The sequence below is a fragment of the Gymnogyps californianus genome, chromosome 16, assembly GCF_018139145.2.
Source record: "Gymnogyps californianus isolate 813 chromosome 16, ASM1813914v2, whole genome shotgun sequence".
Classification (NCBI taxonomy): Eukaryota; Metazoa; Chordata; class Aves; order Accipitriformes; family Cathartidae; genus Gymnogyps; species Gymnogyps californianus.
Genome location: NC_059486.1, coordinates 1,559,013 through 1,586,209, shown reverse-complemented (window position 1 = coordinate 1,586,209; position 27,197 = coordinate 1,559,013). Strand labels below are relative to the sequence as shown.

The 27,197-nt window shown below is 43.8% G+C and overlaps 1 protein-coding gene across 3 annotated transcripts; it reads left to right on the top strand.

Annotated features, from left to right (window-relative positions):
- Positions 1 to 2,788: 2,788 nt before the first annotated feature.
- On the top strand, positions 2,789 to 25,559 carry HORMAD2 (HORMA domain containing 2). Of its 3 annotated transcripts, XM_050906670.1 has the most exons (13): positions 2,789 to 2,876; positions 3,767 to 3,911; positions 5,258 to 5,321; positions 6,350 to 6,386; positions 7,658 to 7,678; positions 8,415 to 8,441; positions 9,821 to 9,888; positions 12,830 to 12,981; positions 13,551 to 13,804; positions 14,669 to 14,777; positions 15,847 to 15,911; positions 25,237 to 25,373; positions 25,476 to 25,559. In XM_050906670.1, the coding sequence occupies exons 1-12, from the start codon at positions 2,826 to 2,828 to the stop codon at positions 25,339 to 25,341; spliced, it is 1,098 nt and encodes a 365-aa protein (XP_050762627.1). In that variant the 5' UTR covers positions 2,789 to 2,825; the 3' UTR covers positions 25,342 to 25,373; positions 25,476 to 25,559. The 3 variants fall into 3 exon arrangements, with proteins under 3 accessions (XP_050762627.1, XP_050762626.1, XP_050762628.1); XM_050906669.1 differs by having other exon boundaries at positions 25,237 to 25,559; XM_050906671.1 differs by having other exon boundaries at positions 3,767 to 3,929; positions 25,237 to 25,559.
- The last annotated feature ends 1,638 nt before the right edge of the window (positions 25,560 to 27,197 follow it).

Genomic DNA, 27,197 nt, shown 5'->3' with positions numbered 1-27,197 from the left:
TGGGATGATAACGGGGTAGAGATGAGAAGGAAAAAATACATTTCCTCATCTGAAGGATAACAAAATGCCTGGAAATGGGAAGAAATGGTTTAGGCAGGTTATTCTGTAAATAAGATACTGGTGAAATAGAGAATCCATCCTCCTCGCCTGGGTTGTGACGCTAGCTCCAAAATAATCTGCTTCTGATTAAGTCCCTGATGCCTTTGAGTTGGGATGATATTAAAAGTCTCCCTTTCCCTAGAGAAGTACCAGAATATTTCAAGAACGTGTCTTCTGGCTTTGAGTAATTTAAAACTCGCACCTAATTTGGGGCGATATGCTGCTAATAAAAAACAGTATTTTACTTTAAAGCGATTTTAAAGAGGTATGATACCACACCACCGCCCCCTGCCATGGCAGTGCTGCCGTTTCTTCCCCAGGGTCACCTTGTTCTGCCTGAACTCCTGAGGGGCGGCATGAAACCACTTGGCAGGGCCTGGGGAAGGACACGGAGACATCCCCCCGCCGCCCCGAGGCTGGGCCCGGCTGCCCTCACACCAGCCCCGTGAGGCACCCGCAGCCCCGTTTCAGCGCTGCCGGGAGGGTGCTGGTGCCGCCGCAGGTTTTTAAGCGGCAGAAGTGACCCTTCAGGGACCGCTTCTCCTCAGCCGGGACCGCCATGGCGGAGGCCTGGGAGGGAGGATGGCGGGGGGGGGGGAACGGGGGACGGGGACAGGCCTCCGCCTCACACCGACACCGCTGGGCCGGGCTGCCGCCTCTGCCGCCCTCCCTCCACCCGCCCCCAGCGCCGCGCAGGCCCGGGGGGCCCGCGGCACCGAGGAGGCAGGGGGAACCGGCGGGGCTGGGGCTGGCGGCGCCGGTACTCGGACCGCCCGGCCCGAGCAGGAGGAGGAGGACGAGGAGGAGGAGGACGAGGAGGCGGAGGCCGCGCCTGAGGGGAGCCCCGCGCCTGAGGGGAACCCCGCGCCTCAGGGGGCGGCAGGTGCCGCCGGGTGAGGGGCAGGACCCGGCCCCGGGTGGAGCCCGGCTGGGCCTGAGCTTCGACTCAAAAAACCCCAACCCCCCAAAAAAAAACAGAAGCAAAAAACCCCAAAAGACTTTTAAAACTACATTTGGAGCCATGGTTGCTTTTTTAGAGCCTGCTGTAGCCTCACATCGCCTGAAATCAGGCATCGGTGTGCAGGTGCAGGGCTGAGGGGGCGAAGTCCCTGGGTGGGACGGGGGTTCCTGGGGTGCTGAGGAGGAGGTTTGGTTTCTCCCCGTTAATGCTAATTTCCTGATACTCGGTGATAAAGTGGCTTCAGAGTGAGTGAGCGGTGGGGCTGTGGAGAGCCAGGGCACCTTCTTTCCTCTCTCGCAGTCCAGGAGCAAGCGCAGGTTTGGCCAAGGTGACACGGTGATGCTGAAGCCTTGGAGAATACCCTGTACCGAAACAACCGGGTCAGAGTAGGTAAGCTCGGTCTAGGTGATGTTTCCTTTGCACAATAAATCAATTGTAAGTGTGGTATGTTGTAGAAAACGTGTTTTCTCATCTCGCTGGCTCGCTTAAATCGGCTTTATTTAGCTAATAACCTCACGTTGGAATAATGCCTTTGTCTGCTTTAATTGCATTCCAGTCCTGTTCACAGTGCTTAGCCAATCATGAGTAAAAAAAAGTGCTTTCCTAAAATACGCAACATATTAAAAATTTTGCAGGTGTATATTTGTTTAAATATACTTTTATAGCTGTAATCTGTCCTCATTACTAACTGGAGTGCTAAATTTAGCATAAAAGCTGTCAACATGTTCCAATCAACATGTCTTAATGACTGCCAACAAATGGAAATGAGGCTTTCATGGAAAAAAGCTGAAAAGGTACAAATGCAGAAGAAGATGAGATGAGCTGTGTTGACCAAGGTCTACTGCTCACTGCATTAGGTCACCATTTAAATCAACCCACCGTGTTTATGCTATTATTTTAATTGTTAATAGAAATATTGACTAGCTGCGGACAAGGCAACGCTCCTCTGGGGACATGTTTGTGGTGTTTCCTTTCATTGACGTCTCCCTGTTAGCAACTACATGTTGAGATCTCCCAGCGAGCCATTTTTCAAACCAGTTAACACGTGCCCTGTTAATTCCATCTAATGGAAGTTTTTAATCAAGATGTCAGACGGTGCTAAATCAAGCACCTCACCAAAGTGCGAAACATGTAATGTCCACATTATTGCCTTTATCAATCAGCTTTCCATTCTTCTAAAAAGAATATTTTCCTCTTTAATCCAGGCTTGTCTAACAGGGCCTGCTTTCATTGAAAGAATGTGGACTTGTCTTTCCCCCCCCCCCAGCTTTCAAGGTGTCCCAGAAGAATCATTCCTTTATTCCAGCCAAGATTGATGTTAGTGTGTTTCCTGCTTACCCTTGCTAAAATATTGGCTGCTATTGGCAGACTTCCAGTTCTTTCACATTCCCCCTTCACACTTTTTAATGGTTGTAGGAATTAACATTTGTGGTTTGGAATATGAGAAATGCATTTTGAAGTGGCACCAGCTGACACCAGGTACAGTTGTGGCCCTGAATTTCAAATACTATTGATCGTTTAGCAGTGAATAGGGAGTTGTCTTGCTCTGCAGACTCTCAGACAGTGCCATGGAGCATCCTTGGTTTGCTTTGCTTTAGCTGTCCTGGCTGGCAGTTAGCTTTCAGACCTGAATAAGCTGAAGAACCTCATTCTTAGTTTAAGGAAGATGAGAAATAGCAATGACTGTGTATTTTCCAGGTGTCTCATATCTTCTTTTTTTTTTAGGTTTTAACTACAAGTGGAAGGCACATCTTTGAAATATAAGATGGCTACTCATCAGCTTTTACAGACTAGGCAAAAGAAAAAGTCCTCTAAGGTAAAAACCGTGAAGTGTGATGGTACTGACAATCTTAGCTCTCAGTTTTGGACGTGGCACGTCTGTGCCTGGTGAGGTGGGAACACTTTCTGTTGTCTGTGCTGTTCTTAGTTGGATTATTTCCAATTTAGTGAGTCCAGGAAGATACAGCATGGAGCTTTGACATGTATTTGACTAAATAAATGTAGGCTCGTTAGGTGTGCACAGAGCTTTATTAGCAGGAAGAAAAGCAACAAACTCATAGAGGAACTAAATTTAGTATACTTTCTGCTAAGATTGTTCATGTTAAAATCACACAGTGGTTAGTATTTACATTAGCTCCAGTCGTCGACATGTACTGTTTACAACTCTGCCTTAAAACCACTCTGAAAACTAGGTCTGCGTACAGCGTTGACAGGCTCAGTCTGCTGTCAGATCTCAGAAAAAGCTGTGGCAGGCAGTGAACTTTGGTACAGCCGTGAATGCCACACCAGCACCGGCACTTGTTTGACTCCACAATTAACTCTGTAGAGCTACGCCGGCAGAAACCTATACACTTTTTTTTTTTAGGGGTGGTTGTCTGTCAAGTGCCAGCATTGGTGCAGTGGAAGGGGTGGGAACGTTCAGCTGTGATAAAAGGGGAGGGAATGACCGACCGATGCAGTCTGCATCTGAGTAAATCACAGTCTGCATCTGAGTAAATCATGTCAGATCTATTGATAACTATCCTTAAAACATTTAATCCCACCCATGTTAGACATGAGTCTTCCCTGCATAGTATGAAGACCAGAGAAATGTTAAAATTACATTTCTAGTTACCCTCTTTTTCTGCCTGCTGAGAGTTGTTTCTAAATATAATCCCTGCCTTACACTAAAATGGTGCTATTTTTGGCTTTGCCCTTCTTTTTCAGGAATCAGTGTTGTTCCCCAACAAAATTGCTACTGAGCAGCAGTCTGTGGTGCTGGTGAAAAGACTTCTGGCCATCTCTGTATCCTGTATAACATACATGAGAGGGCTGTTCCCGGAGAGCTCTTATGGAACTCGCTATTTAGATGGTAGCACTTTCAATTTGTGCTGAATTCTTCTTTCTACTTGCTACATTTTAGCTATAACCTGCTTTACATGTTAGCTTCCAGCTGCTCATATACGTATGAGTTCAGTTTATTAGGAAATTAGCTAACAGGCCTTCTCAAGTCTGAACGCAGACAGTGCTTCTGCATCAGATAGATAGAGAGCATAGAAGACAACCTAGAGCTATTGGCAACTCATGCCTTTTCTGTTAGTGTTTCTTTTGGTTTATGATCATTCCTTGGTGTTGCCAGCCCTGTGAATCAGGCCCCAGCGTCAGGAGAGTGACTTAAAAATCAGTAAGTTTTTAAATATTAACTCTGATTGGTGTGTTTTATTTTCCTTTGTATTTTTGAGCCTTGAGGTTCACATTTTCAGCTTTCCTTGCGAGACTGAAAGTAGATTTGTTTGTTTGTTCTATTGTGTTTGCGTTTTTTTTCTGTGAAAAAAATCTCACGTAACCGCATGCGCTTGGGAATCAGAACTTTAAGAACCAAAGTCTTGTCATAGGATCACAAGAATTAGTGGTGCTTTGATTCATCAGCACCTTTACGTTCATTCAGGATGTGTTGGTAGGGTGTGAAATGTCTCCATGCATTCCAATCTCTTTCCACGTTTGCCCTTACTGCAGTTAGTTGTCCTGAAACATGGTCGCATGTACTTTGCGGACTTGCTTAAGGGCACAGGAAATCCCAGATTGGCTCTTGATCACCTAACCCTGAAAAGCCACTAGTCTTTCTAATCAAACATCGGGTCTTTCAAGTGCCTTTTTGATCAGGAATGTTGACATCTGGCCTGCTCACAATTTTGAGGGCTCCTTGGCTGAATCCTAAGGTGTTATTAATTCACCTCTTGATTTGCAGGATGGATTTCCTCTTGCTATTTGGAATGCCTGAAAACAGAGGTAGAAGGAACTGTGTGGAAAAGCTTAACAGAAGTAGTTTATTCTGTGCACAGTCATTTATGTTGTATGGATGTTGGTGAAGTCTGAATGCAGAAGTGAAGGTGTTGTTAGGGAATGGCGGAATAGATGGGAGTGGAGAAGAGGAGGGAGGAGAAGACGGAAGCTGCTGGTGTTTTGAAATTAAGCCGTAACTCTAGCGCTTTTTCTGGGAGAGCCCAGAGCATCTGAGGAAAATCTAGACATTTGAAAATGCAGCAATAAGCTTCTGTCAGCCCACCTGGGACTCAGTGGAAAACCAACGTTTCCGCTCAGGAAGGACCTTCAGATAACGCATTTTATCCAAAAAAGGGAGGGTGACTGGCTTAGTTCCAGCGTTTGCCCAACAGCTGTGATAAGGATTGTAACTATGTGCTAAATCTGGTTTTGCAGACCTCTGTCTAAAAATTCTCCGAGAAGATAAAAGCTGTCTGGGATCATTGCAGATAGTCAAGTGGTAAGTGAGTAACAGCGAAACTAAGACAAGATTGTGCTGAATAGCAAGACGTCTACCCCTCACATTCTTCTTCTTCCTGAATTTGAAAATATTGTGCCCAGTAGCGCTATTGACTGTGCCAGTGCAACTCCCACTGCTGCAGAGTGTGTGCTTGGCCCTGTGCGTAAGCAAGACAGAATTAGCTGACCAAGATCGTGTGAGTTCAAGGTCTGTTGAAGTGTTGACTGTAGTGAGGTCACGGTCAGGCCCCAGAGCACACGCAGGCAGCGTAGGTACAGAGAGAGGGTAAAGAAAATCATGAGATTGATTATGGTGGTGTTTAGTCTTTTCTAGTTTCACTTTTGTAGGGATTCTTGTAGCTTGTTTTTTAGTATGTACAATATTTTATCTCCCTGGATGTTGTGTGTCTAAGTACCCTACACCTTTCTTTAGGATGTATTTCAGAGTTGGCATGTTCCCAACAAGCAGAGACTCTGACTTTGATGTGCTAAGGAGATAACCTAGCTGCACATCCTTTGACTCGAAGAATAAATATCTGACCATTGCTACCTCAAATAATATTTACTACTTTGAGATAATCCATAGCTCTAAACTATGCATCAGATAACAAAAATTTACAAGACCAGACATACCAGGCCGTGTTCAGATTGAAGTTTCAGCCAAGCCCTGTACAAGGCTGATGGGAAAAGAGCCATCAGAGATCAAGCTGGGGAGCTAGAACAGAGCACTGAGCAGAGAACCACTCGGAGCCAGCCTGAGGCCTCGGATCCTTGTCTTTGTCAGGATTTAAGTGGGCTCCAGGCTGACAGGATATGGCCCTAGAAGTACAAACAATGCACAAATGCAGAAGGGAGGACAGTGCCTTTATGATGATTGACCTGAAAAGGACTTTACAAGCCCAAGATGTTGCTAGCTGTGTTGTCTTAATTCCAGAAAAAATGCACTTTAAACTGTGTCTAATGAGTGTGTGTTTACAGATCAGGAGATAAATGTTGCTGGTTAGTATTAACATGTTTTTTCCGTGGCAGGATTCAAGGTTGTTTTGATGCTTTGGAGAGGCAGTATGTAAGTTTTTTCACATTTTTTAATGGAGTTTCCTATTTCTTCATAAAGTATGGACAAAACTGTCTTTCCATTCCTGCTTTATGTTTTTGTAGTGATCTTGAGTGCACGCAACACACATTTACAGCTGTGGGACAGGGGGAAGACCCTGCCCTGAGTATGTACGTGTGAGATTTGGGATTTTATTCCTTGAGCCCAAATATTGACCACTGTTGCTCTCTAGGCTTGCCTGTACATGGTGTGTGAACTAATTTGCAGCCTGAAATGGATTTCCCTTAGTTCTGTGTTCTACATTTGTGTTCTCTAATGTCTGGATAGAGACGCTGCCAGTCAGAACTGAGATCTTGATCTCCATGCCTGTTTTCTTGAGAGAGGTTCTTCTGTGCTTCTGCTTTCCTTCATCTCCTTTCCCCTCGTCTTTTCCCTTCTTCTCATCTTCTATAACCCTCCTAGCTTTTCCTCTTGGGTTCAGAATTTATTACTTTTTTTGGAAAATAATTCATCAAGTAAGGTGTATAACTGGTTCCAGGACAAAATCAGCTGGTAAGTAATCATATTCCTTGCTGATTCTCACCTAAAAACTGCTCTGCACAGGAAAAAGCACCAACTGTTGTCATCTCTGTCAGCACTGTTCATCAAACCAACTCTCATCTAGATCAGATGAAGTGGTGTTAGTTTCGGCACTGATGATCTTATACATCAGTACAACTGTCAATGTGCATAAGAGTTCAAAATGTTGTGAACTCAGTTTATTGCTTGCTGACAGTCTAGGAGGTACTTAGTCCTCTGCTATTTATGAGAAACATAAATTAATTGTTATTTGACAAGGATTAAGGAAAAAACAGATATTTCATGCATGTTCTAGGATTGTTTTCAAGAGTAGTCCCATGTACATTTTCTTGCTATAGCATACATTAAATACCTTTGGGGATTTTCATAGCAGAGAGCAAATACTAGTCTTCAGTGTAGGGATGGGTGCTCTTGTAAAAGAGTTTTAAAGCGGCATAGCCTTTGGAGGTTTGTTTAAAAAGAGTTCCAAGAGAGAAGTCTGAGCATGCAGTTGTTTTCTTGGGGAACTGCAAGTAAAGCCAAGCAAACTGGCCACTAGGTGTTGCTGATGCTGTGCTATGAAGAATCTGCATGAAGGTTTTTAACTCCTAGTTTGTTGAATGTATCTATTCCTTCACTGTATGCAGGCAGGTTTTGATAGGTCTTTCTTTTCCTTGCCCACTAAGGTTAGATTTTGATTTTGTGTTTTGTTTTTCCCTCCTTAGTTACACATTGCTGTCCTCGCAGTAAGTAAACGAATACAAGGCATTTTTCTTCCCCCACCCTGCTTGAAAGATATGGAGTCAAGGTTGTGTCAACCCATTTGTGCCTTTTTTAAGGGGAAGTCAAAATGTATGTGGTTTTTAATAGAGCAGTGACCTTTCTTAAATATGGTAAATGTGAATTTCCTAGGCTGCATGGGAATATTTTTCTCAGTATGTCAGACTTCTGACTGAGACCTTACATGCATCCTTAAACTCCTAGAAGCGCTTTCATGTGCTTCATATCATTGCTTCCTTTAAACTCTTGCCTCCACCCTTGGAAACTGCTGTGTCTTCTCCGTTTTCCCCTGCAGAAGAGTCCTCCTTATTAATCTGATCCTGAAGAAACCACACACTGGCATTTACATAGCAAGCCTTTTGCCCTGGTCCTTTGTAAAGCACCGAGAGCTATGCTATGCATCTATTCTGTGCATAATCTGAGTAGTTAAATCTCAGGCATTGATAGTTGCCTGTGAGGGCTGGAATGGGAATTAACCTCATTCCTCCACAATTACACAGATGAGTGTCCTCTACCTGTCTTTGAAGTGGTAAGTATTGACTGCTGATAGAGGAGGGCTGTTCCTCAGCCATTCCTTTCTCTGATCCCACACTGAAGATAGTACAATCTCTGCTGTAAAATGAAAATATCATTGTTTAGACACTTTTCACTGGTTGAAGTTATCCAAGGGGAGAATGCCCTCACTGTGCTTTCTTGTAACAGATTTACACCAATCCCAAGGAACCGGAGGTAAGAAAGAGTCTTAATTAATCTTTGAGACAACTGAAGGCATGGGTGAGTAGATTTGTATTCAGAGTGGACTTGTAGGCTTAAATTCTACCCTGACATAGCTGCTTGGTGACCCTGTTTCTCTTCTTCTGCCTTCACTCAAGAATGACAGCTCAGTGAGCTGGATTGTGATCAAACGCTCCTACCAGGCACTAGGCTGTGGGCCCATCTAGGGCCTCAGGCAGGGATGTTAACAGGCAACTAATGGGCATGTTCGCAATTTTGTTTTTCTTGCCCGAAGAGAAGAAATGGGAAGTTCAAAATAGTTCTTTTACGAACCATCTTTTTAGCAGCAGTGTTGATAAGAGAGCTGTTTTTTCATGCAAAGAGATTTAGGACAGAAACTATGAATCACTTCAGACTTGGGATGTCTGTGTTGCATAGTGCCTGTTCTCATCCTTTCAGTGTTCTCTGTTGTGTTTCTGTTTTTTTTCTACATCTAGCTGGTGGAGACAGACTGGGTGGTGTGATATATAAGCGAGGTTCTGCATCCATGTTGTCTCCGCAGAGCAGATGCAGAGAACGGCTGCGGAGTCTTTGCTCACCTGATTACAGTTCTGCTGCGTTGTACCTCAGCATCTGGGGAGACAGCAAGAGTTTAGTCCGTACCAAGGCTGGGATTTGTAAGGAAGGCTCAGAGTTAAGGGCTCAGCTGAGCTCCTGCTAATCGACCTCATTGCCTCTGGAAAAAGTGAATTATAGGCATGGAATTGGACTACAATAGATCCTTTCTCTTGTGGTGAAGTTGTCCGTTCTTCCTAATTATTTTATTCTCTAAAATCATACCAAATCCTTTCCTTTTAAATGGAAAATCATCTAGTTGTTTTATCTCCCTCAGAAAACTCTGAGACCAGTGAAATTCAGGAAGTTTTGCCCATGCAGTATTGTTTGTATTTCTTAGTCGGAAGAATCCTTCAGGCCCTTGCATCCGTACAGAACGCTGGGCCAGGCTTCCTTGTGACACTGCATCACCCATGAAGCCTCACATTTTTCCTTTTAGTAAGGGAGGACGTACGTACGTTGTGATGGTTGGCTGGCCCCGGTGCCTCGTTAGAGATTTAGGCTGGGGAGTCAGGCCCACAGAGGAAGTGGAAGGAGGAAGCAGGAAGTTTGTCATTTTTTTGTGATTCTTTCAGTGCTAGGTAAGCTGTGGTTGTTAAGAAAATTTGCCAAAGCCTGTGCAAGCACTAATAGAGTTAAAGCTGTCATAGTGGCATTAAATTAATGCTGTGCTCTGGCATAAAGTTGTGAAAGGACACTGCTAGGTTCAGTGTGCATCTTTAAACTTGTTATTGAAAGAGACCTGTTTCTTCTTTTCCCCTCTCTTGTTAAATCTCTAGACAGTGACTGAACTGTACCAGTTCAAATTCAAGTACAAAAAGGAGGTGCCCCAGATGGACATCATCAGGTAAAGGTTTGCTTTTATTTCTCAGAATTACACTGTGAAAACTGTGTTCTTGAAGCATTAAGAAGAAACTGTACTTTATGATTAGAGCATGTCTGAGTCGCTAAGCAGCTGTAAATATCATCGGAGTTCAGGATAGTCACCCTACAGGATATGAACTGCCGAGTTGATGAGTAGAAGTGCTGTTACGTAGCACAGTGAGGCGCTTAAAGTGCACCAGAACTGAGTTAAGGCAATTTACAGAAATGGTGCCTAATCGGGGTAGCGATGCAGAAACCAGCACCATTGTTGAGCTTGCTACTGTCCCAACTAATAACGAGTGTTCTTCCACTTTCACAAGACAGCCTTGTGCTTTCAAATGAAGCTTTTGCAGGTTTGATCCCTTTCACCATGATCCTGTGCCCAGGAATTTTTTTCCTTGGGCATTTGCATACGTGTATTCTGCTTGAGCAGTCTTGCGTGGGTGACCTGAGAGCACTTTCGCTTATGATGCCTGAGTTGATGCTGCAAAATGTGTGGCAGGAAGCAGCAACTTTTTGCATTTTTTTTGGCGCTCTCTGTCTGTTAGATATTTTAAAGCTGTGTTTAGTAAGCCATAATCCTGTGTAGTTTAAAATAAATACTATCAAAGGCCGTTGGCAATCACCAAAGCAAAGAAAAATAATTAACCCATTTTTAGTTTGCTTCTGCAGTTGCCATTGATGAAACATGGATCTTTGGGCCTTGGAACCTGCCTGTACAGCAAGAGAGCTCTGCTGTCTCATATGCTCCTCAGGAAACTCCTCCGCAACGCTCCTATAGTGTGCCATTTGCTGCTCTTTCTCTAAACACATCCAAATAATTTTGTAGTATGTGGCAAAATGATTTTCTATTAGGAAAATCTGAACTATGTCTGAGTCTAGAGTGTCCTGTTGACTGTACCCTCTGTTTCTGCTTTGAAGCTGCTGTCAGTTGTCCTCAGTACACGGAGGGAAAGAGGAGACCTTTGGGATCTGAAAGATAATAGGTAGCTCTTGAGTAGTTTGATTTTTTAATCAGCCTTACTCAGATCAGTCATTAGTTCCTAGAAATAACAACAGTGCCCCAATAGAGCTCAGCATCCCTTGGTGTCCGTCGTACTGGCCAGGAAGAGGCTAAGTAATCTTGCTGCTTCGTTGACATCTCATTACTGCTCTGAGGCTTCAAAGCCCGTGGCATCGGATTCCTGGGCTCTGTTCTGTTTCCTCAGTGACTGACGCTGCTATCGCAGGATCATGCGTGTACCTGCAGTCGTTAGTAACCTGGCATTCTGGCATTGATCAGAGTATTGGGTCATCTTTGCTATCAGCTCCTTCAGCTGATGAAACTACTTTTGTACACCTGCAAGGTTTATTGTCATGTGCCAACTCTGAGTTAATCGTTCCATGAGAGGTGTTTTGTGGGTCCGCTTCATCGTATCTGAGTGGTAAAGGGCAACTTTCTCCTAAATGGTCTCTGCCTTATTTTAGATGGAGTTCAGAGGAATTCCCCACCATGGATCCCAGTCCTTCAGAGAGGTTCAGTTCCTCAGCTTTTGCCTTTTGACACATTCCTGCATCAAATCCACAATGTTATTCCCATATTGAACCAGTACTTGACCTGTTAATTCCTATGGAATTCTCATCTCTTTTTTGCTTATACTCTTTCCCCCTGCCACTTCTATTCTGCCAATTCTATTCTGCTAATCCTTCTGTTCTGCTAATCCCAAGACTTGTAAAGGTGATCTGTAAGAGAAGGCCTACCTTCTCTTTACTCCACCTTAGGCATTGCCAGCATTTGTCCTCTCACCTGCTGTACGTTTCTGAACATACAAGATTTAATGTAATAGCAGTATGCTCAGCACAGAGTTTTGCTGTTGGCAGTTTGGAGCTTACCAAACCATACCCTGCGTACCCTGGGAAGTCAAACTGTTCAACGGCCACTCCATTTTCATGACGAGCCAAGAAGCTTCAACTGGAAGGGGAAATCAGTCTTAACAAAGCTGTTCCTTCCAATGGTTTAGTCCATCAAATTCAGCCCTGGGACCTTCCCTGCTCTCTTAAGGTACTTGCTGCTTTTGAAGCAATTTGGGATGATAGTGTTAGGGACCATCCAGCCTGTATATAGTGTCATCCACCTGCCAGTGGTCTTCCAGAGATGTAATGAAGGAGCTACATTTTTTTAATGGCCCCTTCTCATTGAAAGTTAAGGAAGTTTAGGTTCCTTAGTCATGTCATGATTCATCTAGTCCATCTTCAACTGTCTAAAGTTAGCTGGCTGATCTAAGTTGCTCATCTCATCTACCTCTGTAGTCAAGAGAAACAAACTCCTCCGGAGGGCGATTCATCCCACTTCTGTTACACGTTTATCTCAGTCTAGACTGCTTGCTTAGACTAGCCAGCTGACATTTGGATGGGTGAAGGAGGTGAGAGGAATGCCCCTTAGTCACTTTTGAAAAATGTGCTTCTGAGCTCGTTTTTCTTACGTGGAATTGAAGTGAGAACATGCAATTCACTTCTCTTCAAACTGCAAAATGGACTTGAAAATAGCCCCTGTGATGAATCGGCTTTATATGGGATTCTCACCTCATTCCTCTCATTCCTGAAATTGCTTAGGTGAAAGGCACTTGTTTTATGGTCCTTTGATCCAATTTAATCATGTTCAAACAAGTGAGTCATGACATTTGTATAATGGGGTCCATTGCCCCAGCTACAAAGTCTGTTCAAATGTAAATGCCATGCCTCTTAGTTTAGAGCTGTTGTTTTGCTGATGCCACCCCATCCCTGGAGTCTGTTTCACTTCCCTGTTTATCTGGAAATTACATAAAGGCATTGTAGCTTTGTCACTGGTGGTTTCAGACAAGTCAGTGGGTGCTCTGTATTTGTAATTAGATCGTGAATATTCATGACTGAGGAAAACAAATCTGTTATTCTTCTTCCGATTGTAGCAACCAAATGAACTTTGTGAATGGGGTGTGCAGCGAGGACGTTAAACAGGCCAGCAGGCTCCTGATCTGTAAACTGTACCTGTTAATGCAAAACCTCGGGCCGCTTCCCAATGACATTACCCTGACCATGAAACTCCTCTACTACAATGATGGTAGGTGGAGAACAGTGTGTGCTGTGGGGAAAAATTCCCTTTCCATCAGTTTCTATAGTAATTGTGAGCCCCTGTAAAGTAAATAAAGCATAGAAAGGTGAAATGATAGAAGCTGTTAGCTGATAACAGTGAGAAATGGTGTAAAACATTATAAAGCCTTCTGACACACAGGGATGGCAGATGCTTTTTAAGAAAGGTTTGAACATCCATGTAAGAAGTACAGCCATGCAGTGTGAAAAGGAGACGTCCTTCTCCTTCGCTGTTGGCTTTTGGTTTGGTTTTTTTTTTTTTTAAGGAACAGGCAATGTCAGGTTCTGCTCCAGGAAGTTGAGCACATTAATGGTTTCTCAGCATCCTAAAGTCATTCTTTCTTTGAGCTCCCTGATAACATTTGCTCAGCTCATTTTTCCCTTTGCATTCTCTCCCTTCTTCCTGAAAAAAAAGCCAGAATATTTTTAGTGGTTGGTCTTGTTACTTGAGGCTGATATACACTTGTTCTTTATAAATTGGATGAGGGAGAGATGGAACTTGATTTCTCTGACGTCACTGGGTTCTTTCTCCCTGTGTAGTAACTCCCAAAGATTACCAGCCCCCTGGCTTTAAGGAAGATGGCAGCCCTGGTGACCTGTTATTTGATGGCGATCCTGTCAACCTGAGAGTAGGGTCAGTCTCCACCGGCTTCCACCTCATGAAAGTGAGAGTGACAACTGAAAAGAAAAGAATGGGGACAGTTGAAAGCAACCTGATCCAGAAGAATGGCCCTACTGAGATCTCCCATCAAGGGTTAGACTGTGATGAAGAGGAAGAGGAGGGGAGCACAAAGGTATAGAAATAGCTCTATTCGGTTCTCACTGGAGGAACGCAGTTTATCTAGCAAAACTCTCCTTAAAAGAAACATTTTGTCAGAATCCTAGTTTAATAAGGGTTTCAGCTTGTGTTGGGCAGCGGCGCTACAGTGGATTGAACGCTGAGGCTGGAAGTCCATAGACGTAAAGTGAATTTCATTCCAGCATATCCACTGACTCACTGAGTCTAGTGTGTTCTCCCAGAAGAGGGCAGTGATTGTACAGAGAGACCCAACACATGTGCATGCACACACACACACACACGTGCACTCAGACATGTACAAAATGGAGAAAATTGCAAACAGTTTTGCATTTCCACTTGGCGTTTCTCAGGACTAAGCCATGTTCCACTGTGTAGTTAGGTGGGATTCCTTCCACTTACCTCTAGCCATCTAAAAGTTGTATGTTACGTCTAATTTCTCTAGGCCCCCCTCTGCGCTTAGTGGAGAAGGAGGCGTCTTTAGCAGGTAATTCAGATAATTTCCTTAGACACCAAGGTAGGCTGGAATGAATGGTCCTCTGGTGGTGCCTCTCTCCAAAATGACAGAAGGGGCAGCCTGGACTGGTAGCTCAGCCTTGATGATTTAATTTTAGGTGGTCAGTGCCAGGCAATAAACCCCAACATAACTAACTCTTGAAGACAGGAAGCCATTTAGGTCAGAATTCTGTCTTTTCTTAGAAAATTTCTCTCTTGAAAGACCTGTAGGCTTGGGAGAAGGAAGACCTGGACACTGAGGAGCTGTGAAAATCTCATCCCTATTAGTGCTGGGTTTATGGATTTACCACCTGGGCATATTTTTTTTAGGTTATGCTGTTAAGACAAAACATCATTTGCTTTACAGAATCACCCTCTCCCTGTCAGAGCAGATTCAAGTGAGCGTGGAGAGGACAAAAGTGATGCCCATCCAGGCTGGAAAATGGAAGCACCTTCTTTTTACCTTCAAGATACAGGTAAATGCCCAGTTTCAAAACTGAAGGAGCTTGTGCTTATGACTGTATCCTAGCATAATATTTAGGTTTTCTCCCTTACTTTGAAATGGATGAACAGAGTTTGTCACGCTGTTTGAATTTTGAACTATAATAAAGGGCTTGTTATATGTGCTTGGTTTGTTAACAGAAACATTCAATTTTTTATCAATATCTTTCCACCTCTTTATATCAGCAGTTTTTTTTCAGATATGGAGGAAATACACAGTTCATCAATACCGAGTTACATTAGCTACATTTTCACCAAAGCTCTTTTCCTTAAGCTGTTACAGCTTGATTTTGCTAATGACTTCCATATGTGAAAACATACATGAAAAAGCCTTTTCCTCTCACTTCAATCAACCTAGCTTCTGATATACCATGCTGTATTTGACCTTGAGGCTCTCAGATATAGCCTGTGGAACAATACCATCTAGTGACAAAATGGTAAATAGCATTCCTGAGATCCCCAACCATTGGAATGAAGAAGCTTGTCTGCCTAGGAAGTCACCTTTTCAGGTCTTTCTCCTGCAGATTCTCCGATGACTGATGAGGGGTGAACTCATACTGCCACCTTTTCCGCTCTGGGGATATTAACAGGATCTTCCTCCTCTAACCAGTTGCCTTTTCTCATGAAACTGAGGCGCTTTGGGACCCCCCATCAAATTTTATTGAAACTGTCTAATAAGGTCAATAGTTATTAGTCAGGGGACAGCTCCCCACCTTCCCCATACACACACACACACACACACACACACACTTGGATAGAGCATATGCAGGCATAAGCTTTGTTTTCTTAGAAACCAGGTTAAAATGGAGCCTAAGTGTAATTGATAGGAGCTGCTGCAAGTTGATGTGTTGCACGTTCATATGACACTTAATTCTGAAATCTCTTATTTCCAGTGTTGGCAGTGCCTGAGAGCAAAGGTTACACAATTTCAGATCAGCCATGGGATTTTGCTACAGTGGTTTAGTCAGGCTTCTGGATTTTTTTTTCAATTAAATGTAGGGTTTTAACTTCAGAGCTAATTTTGATTTGATGTTTGGATTGTAGATGGAAAGAAGAAGACAGGAATAAAGGAGACGGGCAGGATGCCTTGCTCAAGGGCGTCTCAGCAGGTGAGGAAATTTTGGTGGCTCTAAGATACGCCAGGCAAGGTGGAATTCATTGCCACGGAACATTATGTCATCTAGGATGGCACAAGATTCAACTAACCTTAGTGGATTTATTGTGCAGTATCAAAATATATAGAGGCTACAAAGTATTAGGGCATAGGGATATAAGCATGAACTGGAAGCATTTAGGAAGAAACTTTCCATGGTCAGCTTATTTCATACATCCAGTACAAGAATTTTGTACTGTTCTCTGGAGTTGGCACTTGTGAATTACACATGCAGACTAAATGTAGCAGTGTCCCAACCAGGCTGGTTTACCTGCGTGTGTTTTTGGATTAAGGTTCTGAAATCACCACCTTTTTTTACGTTTGAAGGGTATGTTTGTCTGTTGCCTAACATGGTCTTCACCTCTCCTTTCTTGCTTCCGGACTATCTTTACACGTGAGTCACAGGTACTTACTGGATCTTATCCCTTTTTGGCTACCTCTCTAGGATAGGAAGAATTATCCCCTGGAGGTGCTAATCTCTTTTTCAGTGGTTGTTGGGGCAACCCAAAGAACTAGGGTAGACCAGACATGTAATTTTAGATAAGTTATGTGAAATTAATTCTATCCTGAAGGCTGCCCAGGCCAAACCCTGAGTCAGAATCAGAGCTCGAATTCATGGGCTTGTGCAGAGGTTTTTTCAGTGACAGGGCAAATCTCTGAATACCACCAGACTTGTTACTTGATCCTCCTCCCATTCAAATTAGTTGAAAATCGTGTGAGCTTGAATGTTCAGAAGCTGAATCTTTACAGGATAAGTTAATGAGAGTAGGAAGTTGCTACTAAGATTTTCCCCGCCTCTGTTGAAAAGAATCCCGGGGTGTCTAACCCAGACAGCAACTGGAGACTACAACTTAACGTGTCATTCAAAAGGCATCTGTGAAGTATTTGCCTTGACTCTGGATCTTAGAAATGAACTTCTGTGCCTAGGCTGGTATTTTTCAAACTTTAACCACATTTTTTTTTGTGTCACATCCTCCAGTTTCCTTCTGATCATTGTTTATTCTGTCGTCTGTGTGAAAACAGGAGCCTTTTTTGTTTGTAACTCGTGGTTGTCCCACTGATTCATGCTCTGACATTCTTTCGGGTCTGTCGCGATTGTAAGCAGAGCACCAGACACCTCTCTCTTGCAGCATGTGAATTTCATTAGAATGCGGTAGCAATAGCGAGAGTGTCTGAAGGTGGTGGAAACAGCATTAGTTGCTGAAAAATGGAAGAGTCACTTTATCCGTTGTATGCTTCCAAAGACTTAAAAAAAAAAAAAAAAAAAAAAAAATCCCAAGCCGTCTGCCTGGTAGATTCTGCATGGTAGAGGGTTTTTTTAATGTAGTCTTTGATACTATTTTTTAAACTATCATAGCTTAGAAGTTGGCTAACGTTTCAGTCAGTTTAGGGAAAAACAAAGTCAAGTCACTAGTTAAAAAGTGCAGATCATCATTGTAAAGCCAGTGCTAATAAAAATTTGACACTATTTTCCATATGAGAGGGACTTTCCCTTCTTTTCTGAGGGAAGTGGTTAAAACAAATGACCATTGTGTATTCCATTTGAATCAGGAAGCCAAACCGGTGAGCGAAGTTCGTCTTGAAAAATGAGGACAAGCTTGGGTGGATGGGAAGTCTGAGTTAGGTATTATCTAACAGGGTCAAGTATAGGTAAGATGGGTGGAAGTAGTCCTGTTGGGGTATGAATGCGAACACCTTGTTGCTATCCAGACTACAGTACAGTCAAGTAATAGTGTTTTCATACTGTCAGGAGTGTTCGGAGAAGCTCTGTGCTTTAAAGAGCTATAAGGTCTCCAAAGTGACTTGTTTTCTCCTGGATTTCGGAGTTTAATTAGCTTTGTGTGTGAGGGACCTTCGGGAACAAAGTAGCCTGGGCCATGGAGGTCTCCCTTTATTGGGGCAGACATGAGCCCTTAGACTTGCAGTGCTATGCATGACTTTGAGTGTTAGGTTTCCACCAGAAGAACATCTCCTCGAACTAGCTTACCGAATGATTGCTCATGTGCCAGCACTACTGTAAGGGAGTGAGCAAGACTGGGTGGTGAGGAACGGGCACAGAGGGTCTGGGAGGGAGACCTACCCTTTTGGTGGCATCGCAGTGTTAGCTGTTCAGCTGTCCATGGAGCAGCACCTCAGGGACTTGGGTTTAAAGGTGCTCTCTGTACGGTTAAACGTTGAGGCCAAGATTTTTCAGAACTAACTGTTCACAATTTGGAGTGTCCCAGAATTTGATATCTGTACAAGGATTTGATATTCAAGAAGTGCTGAGTTCAAAAATGGTACTCAGAGTCACAAGTTGCTTTTGGAAATGTGGACGAGCCCATTACTGCTCTTCATCTGAACTGAACTGCTTTATTCCTTCTGATTCCTTGGTTATCAAAAATAAAAACTGTGCTGTTGGAACTGAGTTTATTGGTCGTTATCTTCCTGACCTAGAGCTCTTCAGGAAAACCAGGAATGAAAGTATTAAAGGCTTATTTTTATCTAATCGACATGGGAGAGGCAAAGGATGCAGACCTGCCAAAAGAGAAGCAGCTATTCCTGTCCAGTTAGAACTGTAACTGGCCGTTAGTAATGGCCATGGAGAGTCTCTGACAGAGGGCTTTGCAGATTGGAGAAAAATTTACATATACTCAACTGGCTTGTTATCTGCAATCTCATGATTGATGATACTTAGGATCAAATGAGAGATTGCCCTTTCCCAGCAAAGCATCTCTGTACTTAATCATCCAGAGTTAGACACCAGCATGTAAATTAGCCTACCTCTGCTGACTTCAGGAGAGTTTTTCTGATTGCATCAGCCAAGGATTTGGCCCAGTGTGCTATCTTTCTGCATCTTGCTACTTTCCACGGGCATTCTAGGAGTTGTGAAGAGTTGGGTAAAATAGGGAACTGCTGCCCATTGGTTTAGCTTATAGAAATCTGCTGTTGAGAATGGGGTTGTGCACTGAACTTAAGATAACTTTTTTGAATTCTTCAGCATACTCCTTTATCCTCTTGTGAATCCTTTAACGTTCTTGTCCTGCAAATTGATTTTGGTCAGCTTTGTCTTCATGTAAGCAAACATGTTGCAGTGGAATGAGTTTGGAATGAAACAGAACTAGAAGATGAGTAAAATCCGACCATGTGGACGCCTCTGCAGGCTTTTATCTCCCATCAGGAAGCTGTGGGCTGAAGTTCTGGGGTGGTCCTTAGAGCACAGTCTCACTGCACAGTGAAGCAGCCGTGCAGAGAGCCTTGAATCGCCCCTGACCGAGCCTGCGCCAGAGCTGGAAATGGTGTGGCCGTATCAGCACAGCACAAGTCAGCTCTGCCTCCCAAGTTTCTGGCTTCATCAGCTAGCGCCAGACACTGCTTATGCTGCTAGACTGGCCGTGCTTATGCTACTAGACTGCTGTGGGACATGAGGAAGTGTGTTGATACTCGGCATTGTGTGGACACACCAGTTTGGATCGATGATAGCTCAGGGATCTCTGCACTGCGATTCACTGCCTGCGGTAGGCATACTCCTGCCATGCGGATTAGCTCTCTTAACTGGAGCTGTCTGAAAGTTAGATATCTAGGGAGAGATTCATACCTAAATATTGTAAATCAGTGCTGTTTTAGACCTCAGAGGATAGCCTGTCTGGCCTCCAGCTGCTGCTCCTCATGCAGAAGACTTGGCTACCTGGCCACGTCCTCTTTCTCTGAGGGACTGTGGTAGCGATGGAAGCCAATGTGAACACAGTCTTTCATGGATGACACGTTGCGAGTAATATCTGCCGTGTTTGCCAGTGATCAGTGTCCTGTTGGTGCCCAGGGCCATGGCCATCCTGATGGAGATTCTTGTGCCTTTGCTGAGCTTCCATATTTTACACAGCTTCTGTCTGAATGTGAAGGTCAGCACAAGTGGATTCAATTGCAGAACAGCTTGGAGATCAAGACCTTTGTTGTCTGATTTTTCCCAGGCAAACCACTTTTCAAATTGCCATGACAGAAAGCAGTTGAAGGGTGAAGCCTGCCATTTGCAGAGCAATAGGAAAGCATTTTTCTGTGGCAATGTCATTATCTTGAACTTTTGCAGAAAAGAAAGAAAAAAAAAAAAAAGAAAGGTTTATCTCTATCTGTCTATCAAGAGAGCTGTATCTGATGAGAAGTTCCCAGAACGTTTTCTCCTCCAAACCAGCTGAGGCTACACAGACCTAAACAATGAAGAGAGAAAGATTCAGAGATGAGCTTGCCTCTCTCCTTCCTGTGAGCTCAGGCCATTCTGGGAGGAGTGAGACAGGGAGGTCAGGAAATTCCTGGCTTCTCTCAATTCACGTCAGATCCTTAGCTGTATCTTGGGGCCATTCATCCTTGCATGAGTTGTCCCTGTCTAGTGTGCAGGAAACAGTTTCCTAGTGATCTCTTCATTCAGAGGTGAGGCCCATCGCCCCACAGATCTGGGGAGATTTAACCCTTGCGCCCTCAGATTCCCTGACAGCTACCCCAGGGACATCCGTGGGAGGATGTGGAGCTTCTGCGCTGGCTGCCTTTACATATGTTCATAACGTACACGCTAGCAACCAGACCCTCTAGAGAAATCTGCATAAATTAAGGTTGGACAGATCTAATATCCCACGAGGGACTAAGCTGGGTAGCAGCCTAGTAGGCAGAAGGAGTGTCCATTGCTTTTCGCCTCCTCGGTTACAATGCTGTAATCTTACAAGGGAAGGCTTCTGGTTTTGGGAGGCGTATTGGATTGTGATCCGGCAATCAGAATGGCCAACACGACAGTGTACAGTGTGATTGAGGGCCCTGGAAGAGATTATAAGGAGAGAGACTGACAAACTTTTTTCAACAGGTATTTTTGAAGATTTTTTTTTTTTTTTTCCACTCTGGAAAAATCTGTTCATTAGTCCTTTAAATGCTACAAGATACATGAGGTACAGAATAGGCCTGTGAGACTTCCAGTTCGCAAAAAAGAAATTGCATTGAATGTCAAAGATTTTAACAGTCAGCTATGGGAAAGGAAGAGGACTAGTGGTAGTCAGTGATGTGTTGGCATGGCTTCCTGGGGACAAAAATGTGGCAAGCTTCCACAGAAGCACCACAGTGAGTGTCTTTCATTCTTCCACCTGCGTAAATTGGCTTTCATGCTAACCAGCATGATTCTCCTCCACTTGTACAGATGAAAATCAGGATTAATTCCACTGATGTCAGAGCGATCGCTTTACTGGAAACTGATACGCGAGACCGGTGTTGAGCCCTGCATCGAGTGTTTAACCACTGTGCCGCCTTTGCAGAATCACTGAGGTCAGAAGGAACGGTTGGATATCATCACGTCCAACCTACCTGCTCAAAGCAGGGTGAAGTGGAGAAGGTTTCTCAAGACCTTGTCCAGTCAGGTGTTGAATATCTCCAAGGATGGAGACTACACAACCTCTGTGGACAACTTGTGCCAGTATTTGATTGCCCTCACAGTAAACAAAAAGTTTGTCCTTATTTTTAAATGGAATTTCCTGTATTTCAGTTTGTGTCTATTTCCTCTTGTCCTTTCACTTGACACCATGCCATACCTTGTGAACCTTGATTTTTGTTGTGCTTGGAGACCATGGAGCAGCCAACTGTCAGTGAGTAGATGGGAATTATTGCCTTCAACCAGAGAGAAATGGCCATTCACTAGGGATGCCTCACGTCTTGGGGGATCAGTTTAAAGAGTCACTGGCTTGATTTTTGAAAGTGGCAAACATTTGCTGTGCTATCGAGCCAATGTTAGCTGCAGCTGAAATCACAGGGTACATCAGGCACTGGTTCTCTCTGATTAAAGTTTCCTGATGATGATGGACGTCCCCTGCAGATACTGTTTATTGCCCTGACACCTGAGGATCATTTTGCCTTATTTCAGTGGTTAAGTCTTGTATTTCAGTCCTCATTCTTCTAGCTTGCTTGATGGAACTGGACTTCTTTTGACATTAATGTGCTTCTGAATTTGTCAGGATAGTTACAAGGTACCAAACTGAACACTCCGTGTCCCTGACAAAGGGAACTCTTCTGAGGGCATAAAATTTGCCAAGTGCCAGACCTCAGCATGGGGCAGGCCAGGGACAAAGAGGGACACAGTCGAATGCTCTTGTGCAATTTTAGCTTTTCTACATAGGATGCCTTGGGAAGCAAAACATGTCAGAAGAGCTGTAAATTTGCTTCGATTTATGCTGGGAATTTTTGGCCGGAATACATGGGGACACTGGGGATTGAAAATTGCAGAGCACAAAACTAGGTCCTGATTTTGTCTATCTAAGAATAGCAGTGTAGCTGTGGTCTGCTCATTCTGTTTCATCCACCAGTCTGCCTTGGGAAGGCTTTAATCTAAGTCTAATCTATTTTTAGCCTGATATCTTCTCCAGACAATGTGCAGCTGTCCTGTTAGTTTTATGCCAGAAATTAGTAACACTTGTATGATTCACAAGTTAGCTGTATTTTTACAGAAAAATTCTGCAGCAACATATTACTTTTTTTACACGTAGTGCAGTATTGTAAAACAGAAGATTCAAACTCACTGCGTGTTCACGGTGTGACCTAGACCCAGAACTATGCCTTGGACTCAGAGTCAGGAGGTCACAGGTCTGTTCCTGTCTTTGCTACTTGGTCTGGCCTTGTCCCACCTGTCCTGTTGTCAGCATGGTCCCTTTGCAGGGTAAGTGTGCGAGGGCCTGCGCCTTGTCCTATGTGCTTTTATAGCACCTGGCTCATCAGTGAGCCGAGGGCCTGTAGTGGTCGTGTAAGACAAAAAACCAACATTCGTACAGCACAAGCTCTCCCATCAGTTATTCTAAGTCAAGCATCCCAGTACATGGGAAAAATTAGAATTAATCAATTTCTGGAGGCTTTGATTGTATGTTTAGTCAATGGGAGGGATTTCCTGCTTTGTACCACACCGTTTAAGAGGTTTACTTTCTGGTTAAAGTCAAATAAACATACGTAGGATCTGACTTAATCCTATTTAGAGCAACAGTTCTGGGGAAGATGCTTGAGTGTTTGGTTAAGGATGGGACCTGGAAGTTGGACTCGAGGTCTGTTCGTGGCTCTGAGTTCCCACATGAACATGTAGCTGGGTAGGGGCAGGACAGGACATGTTGGCTTTGGTGAAATACGAGCACAGTTGACATCTTAGTCATTCAATAGATGAATAGTGCTTGTCTAGAGCACTTGATGGCTTGCATAGATGTTTTTATTCTTCTCGTCTCAGGTTCCTGTTAGGTGCTCATGCTGCTTGTGGTAAAGGGGAGGAAAACTGTTGGAGAGTTTCAGTGGCCTGTGCGTGAGCAGCTGCCCGTTGTGGCTCTTTCTCCCGCCTCAAAAGTATCCCATCCATGCAGAAAATTTAGGAGGAATAGCAAAGGGGTAAAAACTTTACTGAGCAGTTGTTGGTGCTGCAGAAGATCCATTCCTCAATAGAGGAAATAAAAGCACCAACTCTAGCTGATGCTCTCTTTATGTGGTTTAGGCTAAAATAGAATGAGAGCTGCCTTATTCAGGTGACTGGGGGGTGGGGGACTGGGGATCATTGCTGTGCTTTATTGTGTGGCCAGCAGGACAGGGTACAAACCCTGCAGCTGTGTTAGCACTGGAGAGTTTTTGGATGCAGTGTTTCTCCCTGCTGGGCCCTTTACTTCAAAAAAGGAAGCAGACAGGTTAAAATGATGCCAGGGAGAGGAAAGTAAATAACTGCCTACATTGCCAGTTTGAGCAGCTGGATATCAGGTCAGGAGCTGTAACACAGAGATCCACTCATCACTCTTTCCTCAAGCAAATACGCCTTGGGCAGCGTTGGAAGTTTTGTCAGCCCGAGTGTGCAGGATGAAGGAGAACCTGCCTGTCCCACTTTAGCAGATTCTTGTTTTCTCTGTTTTTATGGAAAGGAAATTGTACTTTCTGCATTAAGCAATATTGTGTTGCTCATAATGAAGAGGAGGGAAGAGGGGAGGAAAAACAATTTGAAACACGATAGAGAGGCGAAGTGAGGTTGTTTCAAACTATTTTGCTGTTAATCCATAATCAGAGTTATTTCACACATTAGAAAGACCATTGCTATGTAGAGATTACTGAAGCCTCATACCAAGGTCAGATAGAAAGAAAGCCTTGATGACGTGAGTGGGGAATTCTATAATGACCACATCTTGTAATCTGGAGACCTTGTACTTGTCTCCAGGATGCATTCTGGAATAGCTCTTTGTTAATTCTGTGTGTTTATCCTGCTTCAGTTACGGGATTCCTCATGTTTTACGGTGAAACTGGAGGAAGGTACTCCTGTTTTGGAGCAGGAACTCAGTTAGCACTCTTTTCCCTCTTCATTCACCTTACTTTCATCCAAATGAACTTTCTTTTGAAGGCAAAGTTGAAGCGGTGTGCTGTGGTGTGTCTCTTCAGCTCAGTTCCAGTGAGAGCAAGAGAGGTTACATTGCCAGACTGTGTTTTGTCCCTTCTGGGTGGGCAACAACACACGTTACTCTCTGCAGCTCCAGATTATTATTGTAAAAATGCGAATATGTCATGTGATAACGAGAATAAGTGAGTTTGTCACTTGGCACAGCCAACACTTCAACTGTTGTTCTGGCTGTCCGTCTCTCTGTGGTCTGTCTGAATGGCGTGTACTGTTGACCCATTTATATTCTAACATATATTTATCTGTGTTTTTTAACCTTTTGGTTTGTAGGCCCCTGAATATTTTTGAGGGAGGTTTGTGTCTTTCTAGAGGGAAGTTAAGCCTCTTGGAAAAAAGCTTGCTTTGCTTAGTTATTTTTCGCAGACTCACAGGTAGTCTTTGAAGTCTGAGATGGACCAACTCAGGTTGAAATTCCCTGATGTACAAATAGAGGTACTGTATGTCTCTTCCTGAAAGGCTGTTTCCAGTGACCGCAAATTTGACATAAGTGCCCCCCTTCTTTTACATACTTTTGTGATTATCTGAGGTTGGTGAAACAGGCTGTGCCCTATAGGCTATTATATTTCTCAAAGGTCTCCTTGCTCCTGGTATTTTCTGTCGGCAGTGGGGAGATGGGTACTGTTCCTTGTGCCACCAAAACCATTCTCTGTCCCTGAAGCTGAACCTGTTGCTTTCACAAATCTTACGGTCCCAGTTCCATCCAGTATTCCAGTTTTGGTTCCTTGCCTAGTTGCTTTTCTGGAGAACAAGATCACACTGAACCAAACCCAAGAGGATCCAGGAAAACACATTGTAATTTTGGAAGTTGTATTTCTTGACTCATCTAGCAGGAGCCTGTACCGTGAGAATGATCACTTTCTGATGGTTCTTACAGATAAGCTGCCTGAACCTTGCATTTAGCCAGGAAGAGGTAATAGGACCCAAGAAGAAAAGGAAGGTCAGTGAACCAGAGAAGCTGCTTCTGGAAGGCAGGAAATGATGTTCGTTCTGACACACAACACATTTTGGAAGGTGTGAGTTCGCATTGTCATCTGACTAGTAAAGACCTTTACTGTCTTCCATTATTTAACTGTTCCACATACCGCATGTATTTCTGCATGTTTATTTGTCTAGTGAAAACTTTGGAGTGCGAAGAGACAGCGAGCACCGTAATTGTCATGACAATGTCGAGCAACAGCACTTGTTTGATGTTCTAAAGTTGAGGATTTATGATTCCATATGAATGGTGTCTGTGTCCTTTTTTCTCTCCATCTCTCTCACCCCCCCTCCAGCCCCCCACACCCCCCCGCCCCGGCTAAATTTCCTCCTCTGTGGCTGGACTGTCCTTTGCCAATATGTCATCAATATTTAATGGCAGTGTTTCAAGATGAACTCTCTGAGGTATCAATGCCAGCAAGCAACAAGTCTCATGATTCACTAGATTGTGCTTAACTTCATCCTATCTACTGTTTCCGGAGTGTAGATTTTTTTTCAAAGAAGGGTTTTTATCTATATTGAATACAGAGATAAAGTAATCTATACACATTTTCTGCTGGTGCTGAATGTTTTTTTTTCTGACTCTGCAAGTAGTGTTGCTATGACTAGATTATCAGCTTATTTCTAAAACAGCAACCCACCGTGTACCAAGGGGCTTAGACAGTTGTACGATATAAATTGTGTTGAAATACACCACATTTAAAACCTAACTTTAATAGAGGTGCCTTGTGGTTGCGAATACAGGTAGGGAGAACAACAGCAACAAAAGAAAAAATTTCTGTGTCCCTTGGAGCAAAGGTGCTGTGCTTTGTGTCATGTAGATTGCCTGGCAGGCACTCTGTCAAGACCTAATGGCTGTTCCTGGAGTGGGAGGAGCAAAATAGTCTCAATTGGTCTTAGACATTTTAAAAAAGTTGTTTAAGGAACAGCCTTTGCATTACTTTATGCACATCACAGAAGAGATACTGAAATATGAAACAGTGAAGAAGGGAATGTAGTGCACTCTCTCCCCAACGTAACGTTGATTGCCTGAAGTGTTCAAATCTTACAGCGATGGGGAAATAAAAGCACTAGAGTACAACAGAGCAATGCGCCCCGTAGTGTAGCAGCATCCCTGATGTTTCAGATACGCAGCAAAGATACTTCAGGACAGGACTTGAAGAGCGGCAGTGGGTTTGGATGTAAGGTGTTTCTTTTGTGGTGTATGTCAGACAGCTCTGTAGAAAGCAGTGAGGATCACTTGACAGGTATCATCTGACCCATAGTGTCTAGGGCATCTGATTAAAGGACCTCAGCCACCAGTGCCATCGCTTGACACACCAGGTTCCCTGTTGCCATTAATACGGTGATGTCTTCTGCTGTGGCCGTGCTTGAGGTTGGCTCCAGACATCTGGGATCTTCCTCACTGCTGAAACAGTGGTCTTTCCTTGACTGGATAAAAGGTGGGGATTGATGCATCTCTCTTGTGCTTTTACTCTGGTTGGCGATCTGAAAGAGCTGAAAGCCAGACTAGAACTGGCTGACTGGGTAGAGATGGCGGTGAAGTTGAACACCCCTAGATGTTCAGTCGACCTCCTTCTCCAGGTAGCTGAGTAATGCATTGCAATCCTCATGCTAATACCACAGCTGTCCTTACTCGGCCCAAGGCAGACAGACCACTGACTGTCCCTGAGCCTGCAGCAGTGTCTGGCAGGTTTCGTGGCTTGATGCCTGTTTCACAAAACTGGTAGAACATGAGAGTTTTCTCCATTTTATCCTCACTTTCAGTCCTCATGTTCTCATTTTTGCACCTGTGGCCTAATAAGCCAGTTTGTTCACATGCCAGAGCAAACCAGAAATCTTCCTTCTGCCCAGATTTTG

What these genes read in the sequence shown, in the direction of transcription:
- HORMAD2 (XM_050906671.1), top strand. Translation starts at nt 2,826, where the DNA reads ATGGCTACTCATCAGCTTTTACAGACTAGGCAAAAGAAAAAGTCCTCT. An exon ending in ATGCTTTGGAGAGGCAGTAT is followed by an intron (nt 6,387 to 7,657) that starts GTAAGTTTTTTC and finishes TTCCCTCCTTAG; the next exon opens with TTACACATTGCTGTCCTCGC. An exon ending in AAGAGGAGGGGAGCACAAAG is followed by an intron (nt 13,805 to 14,668) that starts GTATAGAAATAG and finishes TTTGCTTTACAG; the next exon opens with AATCACCCTCTCCCTGTCAG.